At 48.3% G+C, this 20,135-nt stretch overlaps 9 protein-coding genes across 9 annotated transcripts; 2 read left to right on the forward strand and 7 right to left on the reverse strand.

The window, feature by feature from the left end:
- Positions 1 to 159: 159 nt before the first annotated feature.
- On the reverse strand, positions 160 to 4,233 carry BX661DRAFT_171381 (uncharacterized protein; the record flags this gene model as incomplete). The annotated part of the gene is made up of 2 exons (XM_051533698.1): positions 160 to 476; positions 696 to 4,233. The coding sequence occupies 2 exons, from the start codon at positions 4,231 to 4,233 to the stop codon at positions 160 to 162; spliced, it is 3,855 nt and encodes a 1,284-aa protein (XP_051391197.1).
- Positions 4,234 to 4,355: 122 nt separating this feature from the next.
- On the reverse strand, positions 4,356 to 5,075 carry BX661DRAFT_29540 (uncharacterized protein). Its single transcript, XM_051539039.1, has one exon. The coding sequence runs from the start codon at positions 4,965 to 4,967 to the stop codon at positions 4,479 to 4,481; it is 489 nt and encodes a 162-aa protein (XP_051391198.1). The 5' UTR covers positions 4,968 to 5,075; the 3' UTR covers positions 4,356 to 4,478.
- Position 5,076: 1 nt separating this feature from the next.
- On the reverse strand, positions 5,077 to 5,630 carry BX661DRAFT_29539 (uncharacterized protein). The gene has a single exon (XM_051539038.1). It carries the CDS (start codon positions 5,567 to 5,569, stop codon positions 5,222 to 5,224), a length of 348 nt encoding a protein of 115 aa, XP_051391199.1. The 5' UTR covers positions 5,570 to 5,630; the 3' UTR covers positions 5,077 to 5,221.
- A 1,385-nt stretch (positions 5,631 to 7,015) lies between these two features.
- BX661DRAFT_183291 (transmembrane protein 6/97) lies at positions 7,016 to 7,689 on the forward strand. Its single transcript, XM_051536199.1, has one exon. The coding sequence runs from the start codon at positions 7,085 to 7,087 to the stop codon at positions 7,613 to 7,615; it is 531 nt and encodes a 176-aa protein (XP_051391200.1). The 5' UTR covers positions 7,016 to 7,084; the 3' UTR covers positions 7,616 to 7,689.
- A 1,428-nt stretch (positions 7,690 to 9,117) lies between these two features.
- Positions 9,118 to 9,922, reverse strand: BX661DRAFT_183292 (uncharacterized protein). Its single transcript, XM_051536200.1, has one exon. It carries the CDS (start codon positions 9,794 to 9,796, stop codon positions 9,254 to 9,256), a length of 543 nt encoding a protein of 180 aa, XP_051391201.1. The 5' UTR covers positions 9,797 to 9,922; the 3' UTR covers positions 9,118 to 9,253.
- A 506-nt stretch (positions 9,923 to 10,428) lies between these two features.
- On the forward strand, positions 10,429 to 11,587 carry BX661DRAFT_183294 (RabGAP/TBC). The gene has a single exon (XM_051536201.1). The coding sequence runs from the start codon at positions 10,722 to 10,724 to the stop codon at positions 11,532 to 11,534; it is 813 nt and encodes a 270-aa protein (XP_051391202.1). The 5' UTR covers positions 10,429 to 10,721; the 3' UTR covers positions 11,535 to 11,587.
- A 24-nt stretch (positions 11,588 to 11,611) lies between these two features.
- BX661DRAFT_183295 (dephospho-CoA kinase) lies at positions 11,612 to 12,529 on the reverse strand. The gene has a single exon (XM_051536202.1). It carries the CDS (start codon positions 12,417 to 12,419, stop codon positions 11,679 to 11,681), a length of 741 nt encoding a protein of 246 aa, XP_051391203.1. The 5' UTR covers positions 12,420 to 12,529; the 3' UTR covers positions 11,612 to 11,678.
- Positions 12,523 to 15,795, reverse strand: BX661DRAFT_29554 (uncharacterized protein). Its single transcript, XM_051539040.1, has one exon. The coding sequence runs from the start codon at positions 15,698 to 15,700 to the stop codon at positions 12,626 to 12,628; it is 3,075 nt and encodes a 1,024-aa protein (XP_051391204.1). The 5' UTR covers positions 15,701 to 15,795; the 3' UTR covers positions 12,523 to 12,625.
- Positions 15,796 to 18,898: 3,103 nt separating this feature from the next.
- On the reverse strand, positions 18,899 to 19,647 carry BX661DRAFT_183304 (uncharacterized protein). Its single transcript, XM_051536203.1, has one exon. It carries the CDS (start codon positions 19,541 to 19,543, stop codon positions 19,037 to 19,039), a length of 507 nt encoding a protein of 168 aa, XP_051391205.1. The 5' UTR covers positions 19,544 to 19,647; the 3' UTR covers positions 18,899 to 19,036.
- Positions 19,648 to 20,135: the final 488 nt, after the last annotated feature.

Below are 20,135 nucleotides of genomic sequence, written 5' to 3' on the forward strand. Positions count from 1 at the left end.
CAAAACAGCAGAATACACGGGTGTGATGAAAACCTTTCGGAAACCCCATGCCTAAAAGTAAACGGGAGCAATAACTTTCGTGGAATGTAAAATTTTTTAATCGGCTGCCTGGAGATTAGGATCAACCGCGAGTGCTTAAGTTTGAATGGTTGATTTTGTTTAGGCTGTGCCACAGAGATATCTGTCGCTTGGGTTTTGACTATGCACCCATCCTTTCTTAAACAGGATCTTGACTGAACTTGGAAGGCGTCTCCGCAGCATAGTTTTCGCATCAGCCTTCTTCTGGAGGGTTTTGTATGCAAGGTAATTGAGCTTGTAATGTGGCGGGATGAACAACTCAGCACCATTGGCGGTAATGTCATAATGCCGAGTCATGGTGTTCTGATAGAACTCGTTGAGGATGGGCTCCGCCTTGCGCACTTCCAAAATATACTCGATGTACTTGTCAAGCTTGAAAAACCTCAACTTTGCATGGGCTAGTGGGGTCTCAGCCGTGATGGCAGTGATGTACTAACTCTTCCTGGCAGCAAGTTTCACAAAAAGAAATTATTAAAGTAATTTAAAATCAAATTACCAAAACCCTGTGAATACACAAAGGTATAAAGAAAAACAAAGTATTAAAAAAAGCTCACTTTTGCATTTAGTCAACATTTTCGATCATCAAATCAAGCACGTGTTGTAGTACGCGCGCACACCAGTATCCCTGGTCTTGAGCTGCCACTCAGCCGTACTCATCAGGTCCTGGAACTGCGAGCTCGTAGCCACATCCTTCCCACTCATACCGTTGCGCGAGCAGAAGCTCTTATACGCATCAAATGCCACGGTAAAGTCGACCCACGCATAGGGCTTGATGTCCAGACACTTGTCAGCGAAAGCATTAAAGAATTGCTTGAGTTCCTTCGACATCTTGTCTTTGCCATATCCGCCATAAGAGTCACCATCCTCGCTCTCCTCCTCGCTATCGTCGTCATCCTCACTGGTGTACCGAGCGTTATACGCCTGCGTGCGTGCAGCTGTTTTGACAGGTTCAGCGATGCGCACGACTGAGCTGCGCCCAGGCAGCGCATAGATCGAGGAGCTATTCATTCGAGAGTTCCCATTGCTCGAGGCGCCGTGGGTCCGCGGCATGGTGCTCGACTTGAAGTCAGCGCGCGCATTCGGCGCCTCCTTGACCCAGCGGCTGGCCGGCAGGCGGTTCTGGATCGCCAATGACGACGAGTTACCAGACGACCCGCTGCCTGAGCCCGAGTTCGACGATACCAGTGAGTGCCGTGAGTTTCCCGCAGGCATAGTGTTACTGTGAGGCAATACCGCCGGCGCAGATACAGAGCCGCCCGCCGACAGCTGGCGCTGGTGGTTCTGACTAAACGCATTGGGCGGCTGCAGCTGGTGCTGCATTTGCTGGATCTGTTGCTGCTGCTGCAGGATCTGCATCTGCATTTGCATTTGCATCTGTTGCTGTTGCTGTGCGTAGGGGCTTATCCCGCCCACCAGCTGGGGCGTCGACAGAGACATACCCGACTGCATCGCCGCTCTCAGCGGATGCACGTCGGGTGCAGCCACAGACATGCGGCCACCGGCATATACAGACAGCGCCACGTCATCTTCATCGTTGCTCATACCGCCGATCTGCGCCGACAATGGCTGCTGCATGCCAAACATTGTCCCGCGCATAGGCCCACCCGAGAGCTGCTCGGCAGACAGCGACGGCGCGACTTGCGCATATGGTGCACGTCCTGACATTCCGCTCATCATCGACATTGCGTCGTCACCCCAGCCCTGCTGCGCGCCGTACATGCTCGGGTAAGCCTGGCCACCAGCACCGAACCGCGCGCCCGGCTGCTGAGAAAAGACCTGGTTGTTCATCCCCATTGCCTGGTTGCGCCGCATCTGCCGCTCCTTCATGAGACTGCTCGAGTCGCGGTACTTTTGCTCGCTCTTCATCTGCTCGCGATTGGCGATTGCGCCGACCAGCCCTATCGGGCGCTCTATAGGGTCGGTCTTCTTATCGACCGTCAGCAGGGGCCCGCCCACAGAATCCATGCCCATACCCATACCCATGCCGCCCTGCTGCTGGCCCCACATGGCTGCCGCTGGATCCATGAACGTGTTTGGCCGACCGCGCATTGTGGCCGCGCCCTGGAATGGCACCGGCATGCCGCCACCAGCCATCATCATCTGGTTCGGGTCCTGCGCAAACATATGGGCCATGTTTACATTAGGCATCGCACCGTACATTGACTGCGGGTTTTGCATCATATTCTGCTGCTGTTGCTGCTGCTGCTGCTGCATGGCCATCATTTGCGCCGGTCCAACCATTCCTGGAATTGCTGCCGAAGCCCGGTGCATCTGCATCTGCATCTGCATCTGCATGTGCTGTTGCTGAAGGATATTCTGTTGATGTTGCTGCTGGAGCATAGTCATGCCAGAAGCCGCTCCCATGCTCTGCGCCAGTCTTGGAATGATGTTGCCCAGCGGCGCGTCGCCATCCGAGTCAGTGTCTGAGTCAGCCAGCTGCCGCGGCACGGGCAAGCTGCTCTGCTGCTCGCTCCCGGGCAGCAAAGAGTCAACGATTTTTAGGTTACCAATGGCCTCAGCCGCATCGTCGCCAAAAGTGCCGTGCATTGCGGTCGACGAAACGGGAGTTGGCAGAGACGGTGCAGTGGACGCATGCGACAGGCTCTCTGATGTGGGCGCATGGTGACTGTCCTTGTTTGACGTCGTCGTGGAGTTTGAGCTGCTCTTGCTCTGACGCTTGATGTGCTTGGCGCCCGCGTTAGCGTTAGTGCTTGCGGCCGCAGTCTCCTTGAGCAGAATGCTGGAATCACGCTTGCCATCATCCTTGCTCTTGCCGCTCTTTTGCAAAAACCGGAAGCCGCGTTTCTGCTGCTCGGGCTCAGACACAGCCTCGGGCTCGGACTTTGCTGTCTTTGAGCCCAGAATCTTGCCGGCCACTTGGACAATACTCTCGCGCTTCTTGTTAACAGCAATAGGAATCTCGGACTCTTCGTCGCTCGCACCGCTTCCCCAGGGCAACTGCGTCTCGGCCACAGCAGCCGCAAAGTTGGTGTTTCCGGCCGACGCGGAGGCCCAGTAATCGGCAGACTGTCCGGAAGACATTGTGCTGGTCTTGGGGCACCGCTCTGAGGCCAGGTTCTCCAGCATGCGCCGCGCAGTCACAGGCTCCATGATCTCGATCGACTTATCGGCAATGTCTGGCAGCGACAGGTAGAGATTCTGGCGCTCGGGGATAAAGTCAGGCGCAAAGCTGCTGGGCATGTTGTACATGCGCCCGTGGGCCGCCACCTCCACCAGCGCAGAGGCCATATCGACCGCGCTTTGGAAGATAACCAGGGCGTACGATCCGTGATCGCGTGAATTTAGCGGTGCAATGTCGCGCTCTCCGTCGGTATCCTCAAGGTTGGGCAGCAGCGAACTGTCTACGTCGCAGTCGCCCTCGAACTTTGCGATCATCGCGCTGTCGACCTTGTCAATGCTATCTGGGTAGATAGAGTACGAGTAGCGAGGGCTCTTCACCGCGGCAATCTGCGCCTGCGTTTCCTCGGAGCAAAAGGTGATCTGCGCTGGGTTTCCCGACAAAACCATCGTGCAGGGCACCCAATCGTTGGTCCCCGAAAAGCGCACATGGACGTGGTACTCGCTCGGGCGCTGGGCTGACAGAATGTTTGCGTAGCGTTCGTTAATGAGCGCTGCTGTGTAGTATTCGTACAGTTTAGCCGCCTCGAAGCACCCCAGACGCACAGCCCGCACCCACTCGTTCATCGCCCGGTCGTCGACAGCCTGCATGTAGAAGCGGTTGGCACCCGACGAGTGCAAAGTCCACACACTGTCGCGCTTTTTAAGCTTGCCCACGATTGCGCAGGCTGCGTCGGTGATGTTGATGAAGCTGGGCTTGAGCACGATGTTCTTTATGTGTCCGACGGTGCGCTCAAACTCGGGCGATCCGGGCCGGACGCGGCCATCGACAATGGAAGTGATGTCCTCGAGATAGGCTGAAAGCTGGGTGTCCAAAAGATTCCAGAACACCAGCACCGGCCCCCTCAGCTCGACATACCAGCGGGTCCACTTGCGCATGCTGTAGGGCCGTCCATCGGGCGCACGGTCATTCTTTTTGCCCAGCACGCCTCTGATGTATAGCTTTTGTCTGAAGACGTCGAAGCAACTAGCCGTTGTAGCCACTGAGGCTATGCTTGCAGCAGGGGGTGTCGGCATTGGATTTTACTATGGTGCTAGACTCAAAAGTGTTTGTTATATTAGTTGTCTGCTTACGGCTAAAGAAACAGGAAGGGGCGGCGCGTCACAGTTCCAAAAGACAGTCAGGACCAGTTGCAGCTGCAGTTGTTGTTTCTTGCAGCTCGTGTTTAAAAATAGACGAAAGGACAATAACAAAAAATAGAATGAAATAGGCGAATACTAACAAAAGTGACGAACTCAACAAGAGGAAAAAATAGAAAGGGTTATGAGGAAAAAGGAAATATATATAGAGCTGGCGTACGCTCAGGTGAGCGAGTCTGAATGCGTTTTAGTTTGCGACAAGGCGGGAAAAATAAAGGGGAAAAAATAAGCCGAATACACTTTGCACCGTATGTTAACGGAAACGGGGGGGAAGACGACGCAAAATAATAGCAGAAAAGAGGCTGAGGTACCACAGTGATAATAATAGCCGGCCAAAAGTAGATGGATGGGTTCTTGGAGCAAAGGAAAATAAAAACAACCGTGCTCATACAATCAACGCAACACCGACAGGAATCGGAAGAGAGGAAGAAGAAAAATAAACAACACAACAGAGGGGCAGAAGATCCGTAAATGGAGAAGATGGGCGGAGAGGAAAAAAAGAGGCAAACAAGCCCAAAACAAGATGATGGAACAAAAAAAGAACAGAAAATAAAGAGAGTAACAGCAACACTTGACAGTCGCCTCTGCTGAGAGCCAAGACCAACGAGCATTGTAAATAAAATACCATATAAGGAGATACTGGATGAACACCGCTGTGACTGCAATAGCAACGGCAAAGCGTCACCAAGGTCATGCTGGGGGCATTCACAGTAAATAAAAAAAGCATTGGGTGTGAGAAACACTGGCTGTAGTGGCAGTAGCAGTTATAGCACGGGCAGCGAGCAAAAGCAAGCTTCTACCACATTGCCACATTAAATAATAAGCAGGCCGAGTGAACGAATTCAAGCCAAACTCGATTCAACGCTTATTGGTTGCACGTACCAATAGTTTGGATTCTATGTTTGAATTGCGAAATGGGCGAACTGAGAGTGTATGTGAGGTGAGCGTGCAAGTGTGCAAGCGTTTTCCCCTGGTCAGAAGCAATAAAGAGAGAAAAAGTGAGAAAAGAGAGAAAAACAACTATAAAATTGCCCCTGCGCAGTGTCGGCCGCAAGCGTTTATCAGTCTGCGAATGTGTCGTTGCAAATTGTAAAGGCGAAAAAAGGTAATTAGAAAAAAGCAGGTGAGGAGAAAGAAGTGGATAAAAACCAAAGGCTGTGCGAAATGAAAAAAGGGTGGACCGCGGTTTTGAGATTAGCGCATAAAAATACATAGCGCTCTAAACTTGTTTTTTATTTCTTCTGTTTAGTCAGAATAAAAATAGGCAAAAAAATGGGGATGTAGCGGAGAGCGACGGATTTGGCAGTCCGTGTTTTTTTTGTTTTTGCCCTCTGCTTTTTTTTGTTCCCTTCAACAGCCTAAATAAACATGCACAAAAGTCAATAATAAACAAAAAACGCACAAAGCGAAAGAGCTCAAGTAGCTTTTTATTGCTAAAATTAAAAATAGGGAAGCCAATTTTGCACATAGTCTAAGGCTGAATACTACAGTGCAAAATATTTTTTGAAATTTTGAGAATAATAAAGATAATTGGCTCAGTGGCCAAAAAAACATTTATTTAATATAAAGTCCGATTGTATAATATTGTGTGTGGGCACAGGGACAACTACGCAAAAATTATATTATATGAAATTTGGCCGATGCAAATGCGTACGCAGCGGGCAATATTAAAAAATTGGGGAGGAGGGGTGACATATTCCATGGGATCAAATTCACATTTGCTTTAAAGCCTTGAGCAGAATAATTGACAGAGAGAAACGAGGGAGAGGATGGCTGCGCACAAGCATGCATTCAACTGTCTTTGTAATTCAATTAAACGCCTGAGCGCCACTATTTCATCCTGGTACAAACAAGTTGTCAAAGTGTTGACAATAAATTGCGCCTTTAAAGAATATATATACAAGCCGACTAAATGAAGCTGTATTAAGGCAAATGTAAATATTAATATCCCAACTTCACTGCGAGCTTTCCGATTTCTCTCCAAGTCCTCCCATTACATATTTTACTTGATAGTTGGGTTTATTATGAGTGAGAGCTATGTTATAGGGTATAGAATAGTGCTCAACAGGACGATTCAACTTTTTTTTAAAATTAAACCAATTGTTTAGTGACAGCGAGCAGACAAAGCAATTGTTAGCACATCTTGTTTCAAAGGCTGCAAGGGGGGAATATAAATTTGGTTTGTTGCAGGATTTTTCGCACCAACGCTCTTTTTGGGGCCACATTATACATTAAGTGGATTTTCCAATTCTGACCATTAATTTTGCCATTTTTACATGCTCATATATTATAAATAAAACAAATCGAAAAACAAATAACAGAAAAGTGCACTTTGACAATCCTGTATTATACTCAAACACTACGGGCATCCGCACTCCTCGTTCAAATGCCCACCCCAAAACTTGTGGTAGCAGAAATCTGCAAAAAAAAAACTGACTGCGCATTGACAAGCACAATCTATTAATTGCCAAAAATAGCAGCCGCAAAGCCCAACAGCTTTGTAGCGGGACTGCGATTGACAAAGGTCTTTTGAAACACAAAATAAGCTACAGGCTAGTTTCGATGAATGATATGCCCATACTCCCCAAACGATCGAGGGGATTGCCCGAGCTCAGCTGTCAATCAGCGCAAAATAAGCCAAACCTTGAAAAACGTCAACATTGTTTCCACCCCCATTTTTCAAGCTTTATATTTTTTATATTTTTATTTTTATCCAGCAAAAAAAAACATGCCATTTTCTCGTGCTTTTCATGGTCGTAGTTGGCTCGACGTCGTGTATTTCTTCTACTTTGTATCTCACATCCCCATCACCGTGTTTTCCGATGCCGCTCCGCTGCTCCCCGCCGATCTGCTCCCAGGATTTATGTTAGAGCTCAACCGCATCCTTACCGAGCAGCTGTCTGATCCGCTTATGATTATTGGCGCCACGCGCTCGGATATGACCTGGTTCAGATCGATGTTAACATGCGAGCTCGTTCTGCAGCTTCCATTTTTCTTTTACGCCGCCTATGCGTTGTGGACCAATAACCCCAATAGACACGCACCACTGCTTGTTTATGGTGCGCATGTGAGCACGACTATGGCGCCTGTGCTTGGTACCCTGATGCTTGGCGATATTGACCGCACCTTCCACCAGCGACTCTTGCTTCTTGGGCTTTATTTGCCATACCTCTTGATTCCCCTGTCCATTGTTGCTGTGTCCTTCAACAAGTGTGCCCATGCACTTTCGGTGTTTAATGCCAAGCAGAAAACCAGCTAATTAGGGCTTTGCCACATACTTTTATCTAAACATTTGTTAATTGATATTCAATACCATTAATATCAAAAATAAAATGACAATTCCATTACGGCCTAGGCCAATTTATATTGTTTAATAAAGCAATTATTTTAAATATTTAATTTATATATTGCTGTGTATAGCACACAAGTTGCCATATGCAGAGTCCGTTTTAGACATAGACATTAAAACTTTTGCGAAAAAAAACTAGCATTGTCAATGATTAGGGTTCTGAGCGCCAATAAAACCAAAGTTAATATATATATATATATATATTTAACTGTAATCGTAGTTAAGCATTTGTGCCAATTAAAAGATAAGAGATAACTTATAGCTTTGCAGCATGTTGACAAGAACTTGTTTTATAACAAATATAAAGTAAATAATAAATATTGTAAAAAATGGGATGACACAAATTGTGCGGGTCTAGCTATCCAACATTGCAGCCTTTAACTAGACAGCCATACCATTCAAAAAGCCCCGGGTCTCCCTTTTTTTCTCTCAATAGTCGTCGCATTAGTTGCTATTCTCTCCGGGCCGTCAGTTTCTTTTTTCAAAACATTAATCTAATCTCTGCCTTTATTTTCTTAATTTCTATATCTGTTGCATTTGTCTCCAGCAAGGTAAAATACCCACGATTAATAGGTTTACTCACAAGCGTATGGAATTTAAAGAATTTTATAAATGTGGAATTGTAGTTGAAATAATTATTTAATACAAAAGATTGAGCTCCCATCCTACCTCCTACACTCAATACAAGTATTTTGTTATTGTATATATCATAGAAATGCTTTAATATATCACATATATGAATTCCCTTATTGTAAGTTATTCCTAGTTCGAAACTATCTGTTAATTTACCATCTTTTATGAGAAAAAGATTTATTGCATATGAAAAATAACATGTTACTGCGAGTAATCGTTTCTAAAGATAATAGTGATTTAAAATGGTCTTGAACCATTTTTGTGAAAGCAGTTGCTTCCTTTTTTAGATTACCTTTTTCATTTTTGACCATCCTGTTTTTTATATCCTGTTTTTTATTCTTGTACCCCTTGTTTTCCGCAGACTTTGTGATCTCCTTGCGCTTTTTCCCGCTTTCTTTCATTATTTTAAGGAGTTATATATATGTATATTATTTATAAGAGAAGAAATAATGGTTGGATATTTTTATATAAATAATTGTGAAGAAAATGAGTACAACTTTGTGAATGGGATGCTCTTAAAATATATGTATTTTTAAAAAATTTTAAATTACAAAAAGGGGGGCACGGGTATGTCTTGTTGAAAGGAAAACTCAAATGAGCAAAAAATTTTTAAATATTTTATATATAAAGAAATGCGAAATAAAACTGCGCGCGCAGTCTCTCTCTACACCCCTCCCCTTTCAATATAAATAATAAAAATATATAAATACATTGCGACATTTTTTCATTTGTATAATGTATTTTCCGGTTATCTCGATGTTCCTGTTATTCAAAATAGTCTGAGCAAGCGAACCACTTGTTTACAATTTTAAAACAATGTCTTTTGGTTATTTACAGGTGAATGCGTTTTCAGCGGCACTAAATACGGTCATTTTAACTCTTATCAACATCACAAAAAACGTTAATTGAAGGATATTAAAAAGAAATTTCAGCAAAGGTCTTTGCAGGAATAAAAGCCAACCAATCCGACGACGCAGTCGGTAACAAACCCATGATAGCCAATCTATAAACGCCAAACAAAACACCAGCAACGTTGATAGCAACAAAAGCAGCCTTCTGCAAGTTCAAATCCAGTCTCTCACCGCCCTTATGGACCCTTTCCAGGGGAGCAAAAGTCTGCTGCACGGCCATAATTGACTTTAACGGAGTCATTAGGATCATTCCTGTGATGAGAATGCTGAAGATCGAGACGCCGGTGCCGGACATCCAGGCCATAAAGGCTTGCATGGGGAGGGATTTTCCAGGCCCCATGGCAACTTCCCAGGCCTTTTTGGAGCGCAGGGCGAGCTCTGTGGAGTCGGAGGTTTTGTCTTGGGAGAGAGTCGTGGGGTTGCGCGTGCTGGTGCTGGGGTCAAAACCGTGGGGGTCTTTGGGAATGGATTTGGAGGATTTCGTTTTGGCCGCTCCTCCTGGGGTCATGAGCGGCGTCATATCGGCGTAGACTTTAGTTCCTGGCATTTCCTTATAAATGTTTTTATTTTATTTTTTTAATTTTTTGTGAAAGAAAGAATAAAATTTACAAAAAAGCGTAGCAAGATTGAGGGGGGGAAAATGAATTGAATTTAAAAAAATGAGGTAAAGTAAAGGAAAGGGAGAGAGGTCGTGAGGGGAAGTGATGGGCGGATAGGCGATTTGTGTATCGCCCACACGTAAGCCCTCCCTCCTCTCCTCTCACACACTTTATTTTCAAAGTGACCGAAAAGGGGAGGGGAGGGGGGTTCCTTCTTTTTTATGCGCTTTTATAATTGTACTTTCATTTTTTTTAATTTCTTTACATTCAACTCAACCCAATTCGCATATACTTTTTCTTTTATCTCTCTCAATATAGTTAATATTACACAATACATTTCATAGAAAGATGAGCAGCTCGACGACAAGCAGACAAAGCAGCGGGGGATTCTGGAAGCGCACGCCTGCGTATACGCCGTCCATAGTGGACACAGCATTTGCAACTACCACCAGGCTCGACCCACCGGCAGCATCGGCAGCGGCGGCAGCGGCAGCGGCAGCGGCAGCGGCAGCGGAACCATCACCATCACCATCACCATCACCATCACCATCACCATCACCATCACCATCACCATCACCAGCACCAGCACCAGCACCAGCACCAGCACCAGCACCAGCACCAGCACCAGCAGTGACAGCAGCAGCACCACCAGTGACCGCAGCCGCCCCACAGACTCTCACGCCCACACCGCCACCAACATTGCTACCACAGGCTCCATCGCAGAGCACCCCCTTGTCCTCACTAGAACCAACTGCCTTCGAGCACAAGTTCCAAATCCTCCTCTCCCAGCCCAACATCGACCTCGACTCGCTGCGCAGGCTCAGCTGGAAAGGCATCCCCGCAAAGTCCCGGCCCACGTCCTGGCGCCTCCTCATGGGCTATGGCCCACTCAACTCCACGCGCCGCCAGGCCACGCTCCAGCGCAAGCGCAAGGAGTACCTCGACTGGCGCACACAGACGTTTGGCCGCGGCGAGGACGCGCTGGACCGACAGCTCTGGCACCAGATCCGCATCGACGTGCCGCGGACACAGCCCGGGTGCGCCGAGTTCCACGAGGAGCGGCTGCAGAGAAGCCTGGAGCGCGTACTGTACTGCTGGGCAGCACGCCACCCGGCCAGCGGCTATGTCCAGGGGATCAACGACCTGGTGACGACGTTTTACCGCGTGTTCATGCAGGAGGGGCCGAGCGTGGATTTTGAGGTGGTCGAGGCCGACAGCTTCTGGTGCCTAACCAAGCTTCTGGACGGCATACAGGACAACTACACGCACGCGCAGCCTGGCATCCAGAGGCAGATCGTGCGCATGAAGGAGCTGGTGGCGCGCATCGACCGCGACCTTGCTGCCCACCTGGACGCGCATGGCGTCGAGTTTATTCAGTTTGCTTTCCGCTGGATGAACTGCCTGCTGATGCGCGAGCTCAGCCTGGACTGCGTCGTGCGCGTCTGGGACACGTACCTGGCAGAGGGCGGCGGCGCCCAGGGCTTCTCGGCCTTCCACACGTATGTGTGCGCGGCGTTCCTGCTTCGGTGGAGCAGGGAGCTGCGCGCGATGGACTTCCAGGAGATCATGGTTTTCCTGCAGCGCCCGCCGACTGCCGCATGGACAGACCGCGACGTCGAGCTGCTTCTCTCAGAGGCCTACGTCATCAAGTGCCTGTACGACGGGTCGCCGAGCCATTTGCGCTGAGCACGGAGACAAAAGTAGAATGGAGCAGGTGAAGCAGATGAAGCAGATGAAGCAGATGAAGCAGATCAGGCAGATCAAGCATATCAAGCAGATCAAGAGCATATCAAGCATATCAAGCATATCAAGCAGATGAATCAAATGAATTTAATAGTGCGACACAAAAAGGTACGCGCCCAGAGCCACCACCGCGCCCAGCGCCTTGATCCCCAGCGCCGCCGACCGGACAAAGGCCGCCGGCACAGCCGCGGCAGCCGCCAGGGGCACGGCCAGCGCCGCCGCGGTGCGCAGCCATCCAGGCCTCCACGCGTCGACAACCCGGCACACCTCCTCCTGCATCTCGCTGATGCCCGCCTCATTGGCCACCACGGCGTCGGCGCGCCTGGCCTTTTCCTCCAAGCCCATCTGCGCCCTCACCCTCGCCTGCGCCTCCTGCCTCCCAAGCCCGCTCCGCTCGCGCAGCCGCCTCACCTGCGTCTCCTCAGCACACACGACGACCACAACCCGGCCACACAGGCGATCCATCCCAGACTCGTACAGCAGCGGCACGTCCAGGATGCACAGTGCGTGGCCGCGCAGGTAGTGTTGCAGGAGGAGATGCAGGATGCGGCGCCGCACGTAGGGGTGTGTGCGCTGGTTGAGCGCTTGGCGCTGGGCGGGGTCGTTGAAGATTATTGCGCCGAGCTTGGCCCGGTCGATGGTGCGGTCGGGGTGGAGGATGCCGGGGCCGAAGTGGGAGACGACCCTGCGGTATGAGGCTTGGCCCGGCTGCATTATTTCGTGCGCTATTGCGTCTGCGTCTATGACCGGGATGCCCCGGGCGCGCAGCGCCTTGCTGGCTGTGCTCTTGCCGCTGGCAATCCCGCCTGTGAGCCCGACAATGAGCATTGCTGTGGAACAATAAGGATAGAGACAATAAAATAGAATAGAATAGAATAGAATAAAATAAAATACAAAATTCCGTTGTTGAAATGCAAGTGAGAAAGAGAGAGAGAAATAGCGGGCCAGTAAGAAAGAGGAAAAAGAAGGGGAAAGAAACCCCCACCCGCCAGCCAAAAAATACAACCACAGGATTGTCTGATTGATTGTCTGATTCAGTTATGCCTGGCCCTCTTCCTCTTGTTCGCCTTCTTTCCCTTTTTGGACCCAGCGCCTGCGCCCGCGCCCGCGCCTGCGCCCGTGCCTGCGCCAGCACCCGCGCCGGCGCCGTTCTGCTTCTGCTTCTGCTTGTGCAGGGCCAGCATCTCCGGCGGCGGATACGTCCACGGCGGCATCGGCGGGGCGCCAAGCCACATCGGCGGCACATAGTCGTTGGCGACCTCGCCCAGCGCAAACCCAGCAGCACCCAGCTCCACCTCCAGCTCCAGCTCCTTGGCCAGATCCATCACAGCACCCGACGGTCTCACGCCCAGCACCCCCGCGCCCACAGCAGCAGCCGTAGCAGCCGTAGCAGCTGTAGCAGCTGCAGCACCCGAAGCAGCCGCAGCAGCCGTAGCACCCGAAGCAGCGCGGTCCACAGCTCTCAGAATGGTCGCATCCCAGGCGCCGCGCACGTGCTCCAGCACATACCGGCCAACCGGCAGCCTCTGTATCTCCGCCAACACATTGCGCAAAGCATGCATTGACGGCTGCGGCGCGTCCGCCGGAAACATATCCGCGGCCGTCACCTTCGAGGTGCGCACGGCCTGGGATGCTCTGTCCAGGTGCGTGACCCATAGCTGCGACGGACTGCCGCGCAGCCACGCGGACAGCCACCAGGACAGCCGCTCGGTCTCGGTGATCTCCTCCAGGGCCATGCCGCTGCCGCCTGCTGCCAGACTCGCCTCGGGGCTGGTCGCCGGAACGTGGTGCTCGAGCTTTGTTCCCAATGTCACCGTCACCCGCGCCTCGCCACTGCCGCCCTCGCCCTCGCCCTCGCCCTCGCCCTCGCCCTCACCCTCGCCCTGACTGAACCCGTCAATCCCGCAGCGCACGAGCAACCGGGTGGCCCCAAACGCCCACACAGTGTAGCTGGCATTGGCCGCAGCGCCCACAGTATCCGGCCCCGGCCCCGGCCCCGGCCCCGGCCGCGGCCGCGGCTCCGTACCACCGCCGGAGCCGCGGCCCAGAGCCAGCGTCTGCGTTCTATCGAGCATCTGCGAGCGCACGGCTGCGTCGCAGTACATCTGGCGCAGCTTCCGGGGCGTCCACGCGCGGCCAGGCACCAGCGGGCGGTCAACCACAGCCAAGCGGCGGCCGCCCACCATGGCGACCTCCAGGGGTATCAGTAGATCGCGGTGGTAGGCCAGCGGCAAAGTCAGCAGTGCCAGCAGCGCGCTGTCCGACAACGCCACGTCCGCGCGGGCCTGCTCCGCCAGCCGCCGCACGTGCGGGTCCTTGGTCATCACCGGCCTGCCTCCCCCCATGGCCACCTCCCCCGCCTGCTGCTGCTGCTGCTGCTGAACCCGCCCGCCATGCGCCACCTCCCTGACCCCGTGGCATACGCCGCACTGCAGCAGCGTATCGCGGTACTCCAGCGGCACGTGCCCCGAGGTAATCGGCCGAATAGCCATCACCCGTGTGGGCATGTACATCGGCGCATACGCCTCCAGCGCCTCGCGCCTTTGCTTCTCCAGCCACCCGCGGCACTGCGCCAGAAGCTCCGGCGAAACGTCGCGCAGGGACTCCGTGGTCTTCTCCTGCAGCAGCCTGCGGAACTCCTTCTGCTCCGCCTCCACGCGCCCGCGCAACCGCATAAACTCCGCCTGCTCCCTTGCTCCCAGCGCTTTCGCTCCACGGGAGCCCAGAAACTGGCACCGCTGGTGCTCCGCCAATGTCAATTGCGAGAATGGCCCGGCGTACCCGCGCGGCAAGTGCGCTGCGAGGTCTTTCGCTGTTACGTGTGGGGTTGGGTCTGGTTTTGGCTGCGCAGGCTGGGTTGGTGCGTCGGCGGGCGTGGGCCCGTCTAGCGCGGCCATGGCTGCGAGCATGTCGGTGGGGATCGCGGCTTGGGTGGCTTGGGCCGCGTCCGCGTGCGGGCTGGGCTTCTTGTTTGCCGGCTGCATTGCCCCGAGCAGCGCCCCGACGACGTCGTCTTGGTCGCTGGCCTTGGTCGACCGCGTGCGTGTGCTCACCGGAGGGTCGGTCTGCACCAATGCCCCTGAACGCAACGACGACGGCTTCTGCTGCTGGTGCTGCGGCTGCTGGATGTGTTGTTGTTGCGGCTGGTGCTGCGGCTGCTGGATGTGTTGTTGTTGCGGCTGGTGCTGCGGCTGCTGGATGTGTTGTTGTTGCGGCTGGTGCTGCGGCTGCTGGATGTGTTGTTGTTGCGGCTGGTGCTGCGGCTGCTGGATGTGTTGTTGTTGCGGCTGCTGCTGCTGGGCTTGCCGCCGCGGCTGCTGCTGCGGCTGCTGCTGTGCTTGTTGTTGCTGCGGCTGGAGAACAGCCGGTGCCGCCACAGATGCCTCGGCGACATTCCCGATAACTGTGTATTTCCTGTACGTCTCCGGGTCGAAAAACTGGCCCTTCCCCAGCTTGGGAACAAACTGGTCGCGAAACCGATCCTCGAGCTCGCGGTACTTTTGCTTGATTGATTCGGACACCAGCCAGGCCGTCTTCGCCGGCTTTGCGCTTTCAGCCACATCCGTCACCTCAGCGATCTCCGGCACCACCTCAGCAATCTCCTGCACCACCTCTTCTATTTCTTGGGGTTCTGCTGCCGGCTCAGTCATTTGAACAGCCGCCACAGTCTCCACCGCTGCCGCCACCATAACCTGCTCTTCACTCAGCTTTTCGACAGAAATAGGCTCCGGAGCGACCGGCTCTACAGTCGCTGATTCCATAACCACGTCTTCTTGGTCTGGAATTGACTCGAAAATATCCTCCTCATCACTGCTCTCTGCCTTATCGCAGATCTCCGGCGAGTGTCTGGTGGATACCGCCGGCGTGTGGTTTTGCGAAATAAACCGCTCGACATCTTCATCCTCGCAGATCTCTTCAAAATCGCCAAGGAATCCCCCCATATCTTCCATCTCCTCGTCTTCGTCGCCATCGCCATCTCGGTCGCCATTATTGCTGCTGCCATCGTTGCTTCTGTTGCCAGCGTTGCTGTTCATGCTTGTTGGTTGCTTATCGCCGTTGGTTTGCTCGTCGAGTTCTTCAAGAGAAAGTCTTCGGTTACGCAGCTCCATTCACTGAATTACGTAAAAGTTTGTAGGGGAGGGGGGAGAGGGGTTTAAAATGTAAAAAATATGTATATATAAATTAGAGGGAAAAAAGAAATAAGAAAGGGAAATCAACTACGCGTGAGGCAGCTTGTAATAAAATCCTTCAAAAAAAAAAAGTATTTGAATTTCGCGTTTTATAAGTGTAATCAACTGATCAGATCCATATTAAAACTCCAAACAAAAATATTTACTATTAAAATAATAAAAGTTAATTGAGACTACAAAAAAGAGCTAAAAAAGCTTTACATTATAATAAAATCTATGCGCGCATGCAGTATCATGCCATTGTAATTGCACGTGTTTGCGCTGTTTTGTTGGCTCAGCCCAATTCTGATATCACACCTTGGGCTTTTCGGGTGAGACCATGTCAGTTACATATGGGCCATAAATTCCCCTCCCGGCTGAGCTCTACTTTGTCTTTGGAAGGTGCAGCCAGCGCATCACTAGCAGCAAGGTCGGATACAGATGGCTACATGCCGTCTACTATTGAAAGAAACCCCAGTCTACCACTGACCATAGCTGTTAAAAAACATAAAGAGAAAAATATATAATATTTGAGGCACGCAAAATAATTGAATTTTATTTATAATCTCAAAGCTTTTTAAGGCCACAAAAATTATTTCTTTAAGCTCACGATTTCAGTTGATCGATTACAAAAAAATGTTGTTTTTAAATACAAAGCCGAGTTATTGCAGTACAGATTCGTGCGCTCTTCTTTTTTTCTTTAATTTTTTTAAATAAAAAAATTTAATGAATTTCATCAGAAATTTTGAGCCTAGGCCTGCTAATTACGACCATACGATGGCAGCAGAGATAGGGACAGTCGCAGATGTTATCAAGCTAGTGAATGATTTCACGCATGGCTTTAACAACCTTGTTAAAAATGGAGGTGGTCTGGACAGGCTTTTTTTGCATGGGGGGGGGGGCACATGCTCAAATTGACAGAGCATGTGGGTGCTGTTGAGGTGAAATAGGCAGCAATTGGGGCCAATCAGGCGGCAATGGAAGCCAAAATGGACAAAATGGCGAGCCAGTTTAGCACTTTGGCCAGCAGACAGCAGCAGCCCGAGACACTTTTTCCCGGGGTTGTTCCTTTTATGAAGAATCCAGAGCGCAAAGGAAAATTCGAATCGATCCGATACCCAATCAAGACAGCAATTGCTCCTGTGGTTCGTGGAGATCATGTAAAGCTGATATAAATTTATTTGCGTGCCATGGCATATTTGGTAGTCTCTAAAATATCACTATTTTACAAGTTGGAAGCTTTGCCTGAAAGTGACAGCTACTTCCAGGTGACTGCGATATTGGGTGAGTAGGGGAAGGCAAAGGAACTCTAGATGGTTACCGATGTTCAGGCTTCATTTGCACAAGTTTGCTTATCCATCTTCAACAATGGGGAAAGCTGGATTTCTTTTAGGGCTATCGTGCTCTATAAAAATGTGGGTCTAAATCGATATATTCAAGTCTTAAAAATTACTTAACTGAAAAAAGGGGGCAGCGCTGTAAATATCATGGTGTTCCTTGATGTCAGCCAGCAATAACAGAAATGTGTATAGCAGACATGAGGGCAATCTTGATGCTTGAAAAGCTAGTGGCTTGGTGTGATACAAGAAAATGCGGCTTGTCTCCGGCGGTTGATTAATGAATCAATCACCAGTTAATTCCGTAATTGGGTATGCGGGAATTCATATGCACATATAAATATTAATTAATATGAACAGTGGAGGCTGTTCATCCCTTAGCTTTCTTTTAGTTCATTCTGTTCAAATATATATTTTTAACATAACAAATAGCCTGGATACTCAAATTAAAGAACACATCAACCTTTTCATGTAGTGGTTTAGCAATAGATTGACGGAGCAGCTTAGTCTTGACTATAGGCATGAACAAATGCAGATACATTAAAATGAATGTGCTGTGCACCCACTCTACTATTTGTGTGTTGCCCAACGTCAACAACCTATGTGTTTGCCCAAAGCCCAGCGTACTGATAATATCAAAGGTCATGAACATGAAATCGCCATGGTAGCATATTCTGGCTCTTTGTTTATCCGCAGATTTCTCAATATCCCAGTCCCACTTGTTGAACACCTGTTTGGTTCCAGCGTCCAAAATAATAAGTTCCATCTGCTTCAAGTTGGCCAAACTCATTGACGGTTCCATCTGTCTGCGGCAATGCTTGTTTAGCTTAAAGTCAACAGTCAAAAACATATTTGACTCCATAACCTCAATGTTGCTGTACATTTTGCCTTTGAGGAATCTGTATGTGGATATAATTTTTTTGGCTGTCTTTGGGGTTACATATAGCCACTCGAAACAGGGTCATGATAAAAATATTGTCGTATATTTTGTTATATTTTATTAGCGTGAGCTCAAGACTGCTGAGCTGATAAAAAAGTACGGGAAGGCCTGATATGCAAAACCCGAAGGGATCCGGGATATTGTGCAAAAGCAAAAGATAAAATGCATGGAATACAATCTAGAAAAAGTAGGCAATCAGTCTGCAAAGTAGTTTGAGCGGCTGGAGTAAGCCCCGCAGGGCGTCTGTTGAAAAAACAACTAATAATTTAGATAAATAAACTTGAATAATTATATTTAAAAATGTAAAACGAGAAAAGAAAGATGTAAAACAAAAATTAAAGTTTTCATTCCAATCAATAATAAATATATCACCATTGAATTTATTTCATTTAAACAGCAATAAATTAAAAGCGCAGAAATTGCATGTGTGCTGTTCGCATTTTTGGTTTGCACTTTCAAACTAGGAAAAACATCTGGAAACAAAACAATATTAATAGTGGGAGGTATTACCAAATGTATTAATATGTCCCACTTGGATTGTCACCAACGTGCAGGAAAAGAGAGTATATTTGTTTTGGCCTTCAATATACATATATACAAGTGGTTTATTAGCTTGCATGTACTTGTTTTGTTTTGTTTGACTAGAACGCATATGTAATTCAAATATAAACAAGAAATAATACAGTCATGTACATATAATCGTGTAACAACTGAACAAATAACACACGGAAGCAAATAACCCAAGGGTATCCAAATGTATTACGCAATAAATGTTGGCAAAGTTAATTTGCCTACAATAAACCCAATTTAAACAGCTCAATTGGATTTCAAGCTTGAAGAAAAATGGTATGCAAATAAGATGAGTATAATGCATGTTATTTAATAACAAATAAAATTTAATAATGCATAAACTAATAGCAAAAATGTCAGGAAAATGGTTGTTTAAACTATAACATAATGTATAGAATTTTATTTCTGGAAAACAAAAATAGCATATTATTATTTTGAAACAAATATTAGATCTGTAAGGGATTCTAGATATGCATATTTATCTGTAACAAATAATAGTTTGTATTCAGGTTTACCATCAGGACCATTGACATTAACATTGATACCCATATTTTTGTCTGCATTATAAAAGTTATTTTTTGTTGTATTATTTTTCAATTCAACATATTCATTTGAAGCATTTGATTCCCAAGCTTCAGAAGCTTTACCAATAAAAAAGTTTGCTGTAATTCTAGGATTCTCGAGTTTATCTGAATATCTTTTACCTTGTTTTCTGTATTTTATTTTCCATTTTTCATCAAATGTTGTATTGTCAATTATTTGTTTACCCTTTTTATTTTTACAAGTTACAGTTTTTAAAAAAGTATAAACATCTGAATCAGTGATATGTTTATCAATAAAGAAATATTTATATTTTATAAAATTAATTGAATTAATTTTTACCTCTTCCCCTTTTTCAATCCTCTTTTTGTCATATTTTATATGGTAAAACCTCATTATAACAATGTTCCAAGTAGTAAATGCGAGTTTTCACGAGCTAAGTGTTATTGGTAAAGTATGGAGCTATTATAAGTTAATACAAAAATGCTGTAAGAAAGGAGGATGGTAGATAATGTAAAAAAAATAAAAGCCAGGTGAGCAGCTGGCCGCTTTTTATAACAGTATAAATTATGTTTTGTATTTGACATAAAAATCAAGTTTTGTCCGCAAAACCTGCACTTTCCTAAATGACAGTGCACCACAGCTCACCCATTTTTTTAAAAATTAATTTTAGCAAATATAATTTATTTTGCGTACTCCTGGAGCATGAATCCGCGTAGTACGCTACTTCTTCCGACCTCCTGCGGCCACAGGAGCAACCTTTTTAATTAAAAGCTAGTTTTCAAAAATTATAAAGACAAAACCAACCATTTAAGCTTGAACAATTTACTCCCTTTCATGTGAAAGCTCATTGTACACTTCTATTTCTTTGCAACGTTTATTTTTGCATGTCCGCAATTTTTCACGCAGATTTTCTACACATAATTCAAGCCAAACTGCACATAGTGGTGGAGGAAATTGTTTACATGTAAAGCTTTTTTAACGTGGA

This window comes from Kickxella alabastrina (assembly GCF_025024165.1).
Source record: "Kickxella alabastrina strain RSA 675 chromosome Unknown BX661scaffold_13, whole genome shotgun sequence".
Taxonomy (NCBI): domain Eukaryota; kingdom Fungi; phylum Kickxellomycota; class Kickxellomycetes; order Kickxellales; family Kickxellaceae; genus Kickxella; species Kickxella alabastrina.

Excerpts from the sequence above, each read along its gene's own strand:
- BX661DRAFT_29539 (XM_051539038.1), bottom strand. The coding sequence starts at position 5,569 with ATGTATTTTTATGCGCTAATCTCAAAACCGCGGTCCACCCTTTTTTCA.
- BX661DRAFT_29554 (XM_051539040.1), bottom strand. The coding sequence starts at position 15,700 with ATGGAGCTGCGTAACCGAAGACTTTCTCTTGAAGAACTCGACGAGCAA.
- BX661DRAFT_183304 (XM_051536203.1), bottom strand. The coding sequence starts at position 19,543 with ATGAGGTTTTACCATATAAAATATGACAAAAAGAGGATTGAAAAAGGG.
- BX661DRAFT_183291 (XM_051536199.1), top strand. The coding sequence starts at position 7,085 with ATGCCATTTTCTCGTGCTTTTCATGGTCGTAGTTGGCTCGACGTCGTG.
- BX661DRAFT_183294 (XM_051536201.1), top strand. The coding sequence starts at position 10,722 with ATGGGCTATGGCCCACTCAACTCCACGCGCCGCCAGGCCACGCTCCAG.
- BX661DRAFT_29540 (XM_051539039.1), bottom strand. The coding sequence starts at position 4,967 with ATGCTCGTTGGTCTTGGCTCTCAGCAGAGGCGACTGTCAAGTGTTGCT.
- BX661DRAFT_183292 (XM_051536200.1), bottom strand. The coding sequence starts at position 9,796 with ATGCCAGGAACTAAAGTCTACGCCGATATGACGCCGCTCATGACCCCA.
- BX661DRAFT_183295 (XM_051536202.1), bottom strand. The coding sequence starts at position 12,419 with ATGCTCATTGTCGGGCTCACAGGCGGGATTGCCAGCGGCAAGAGCACA.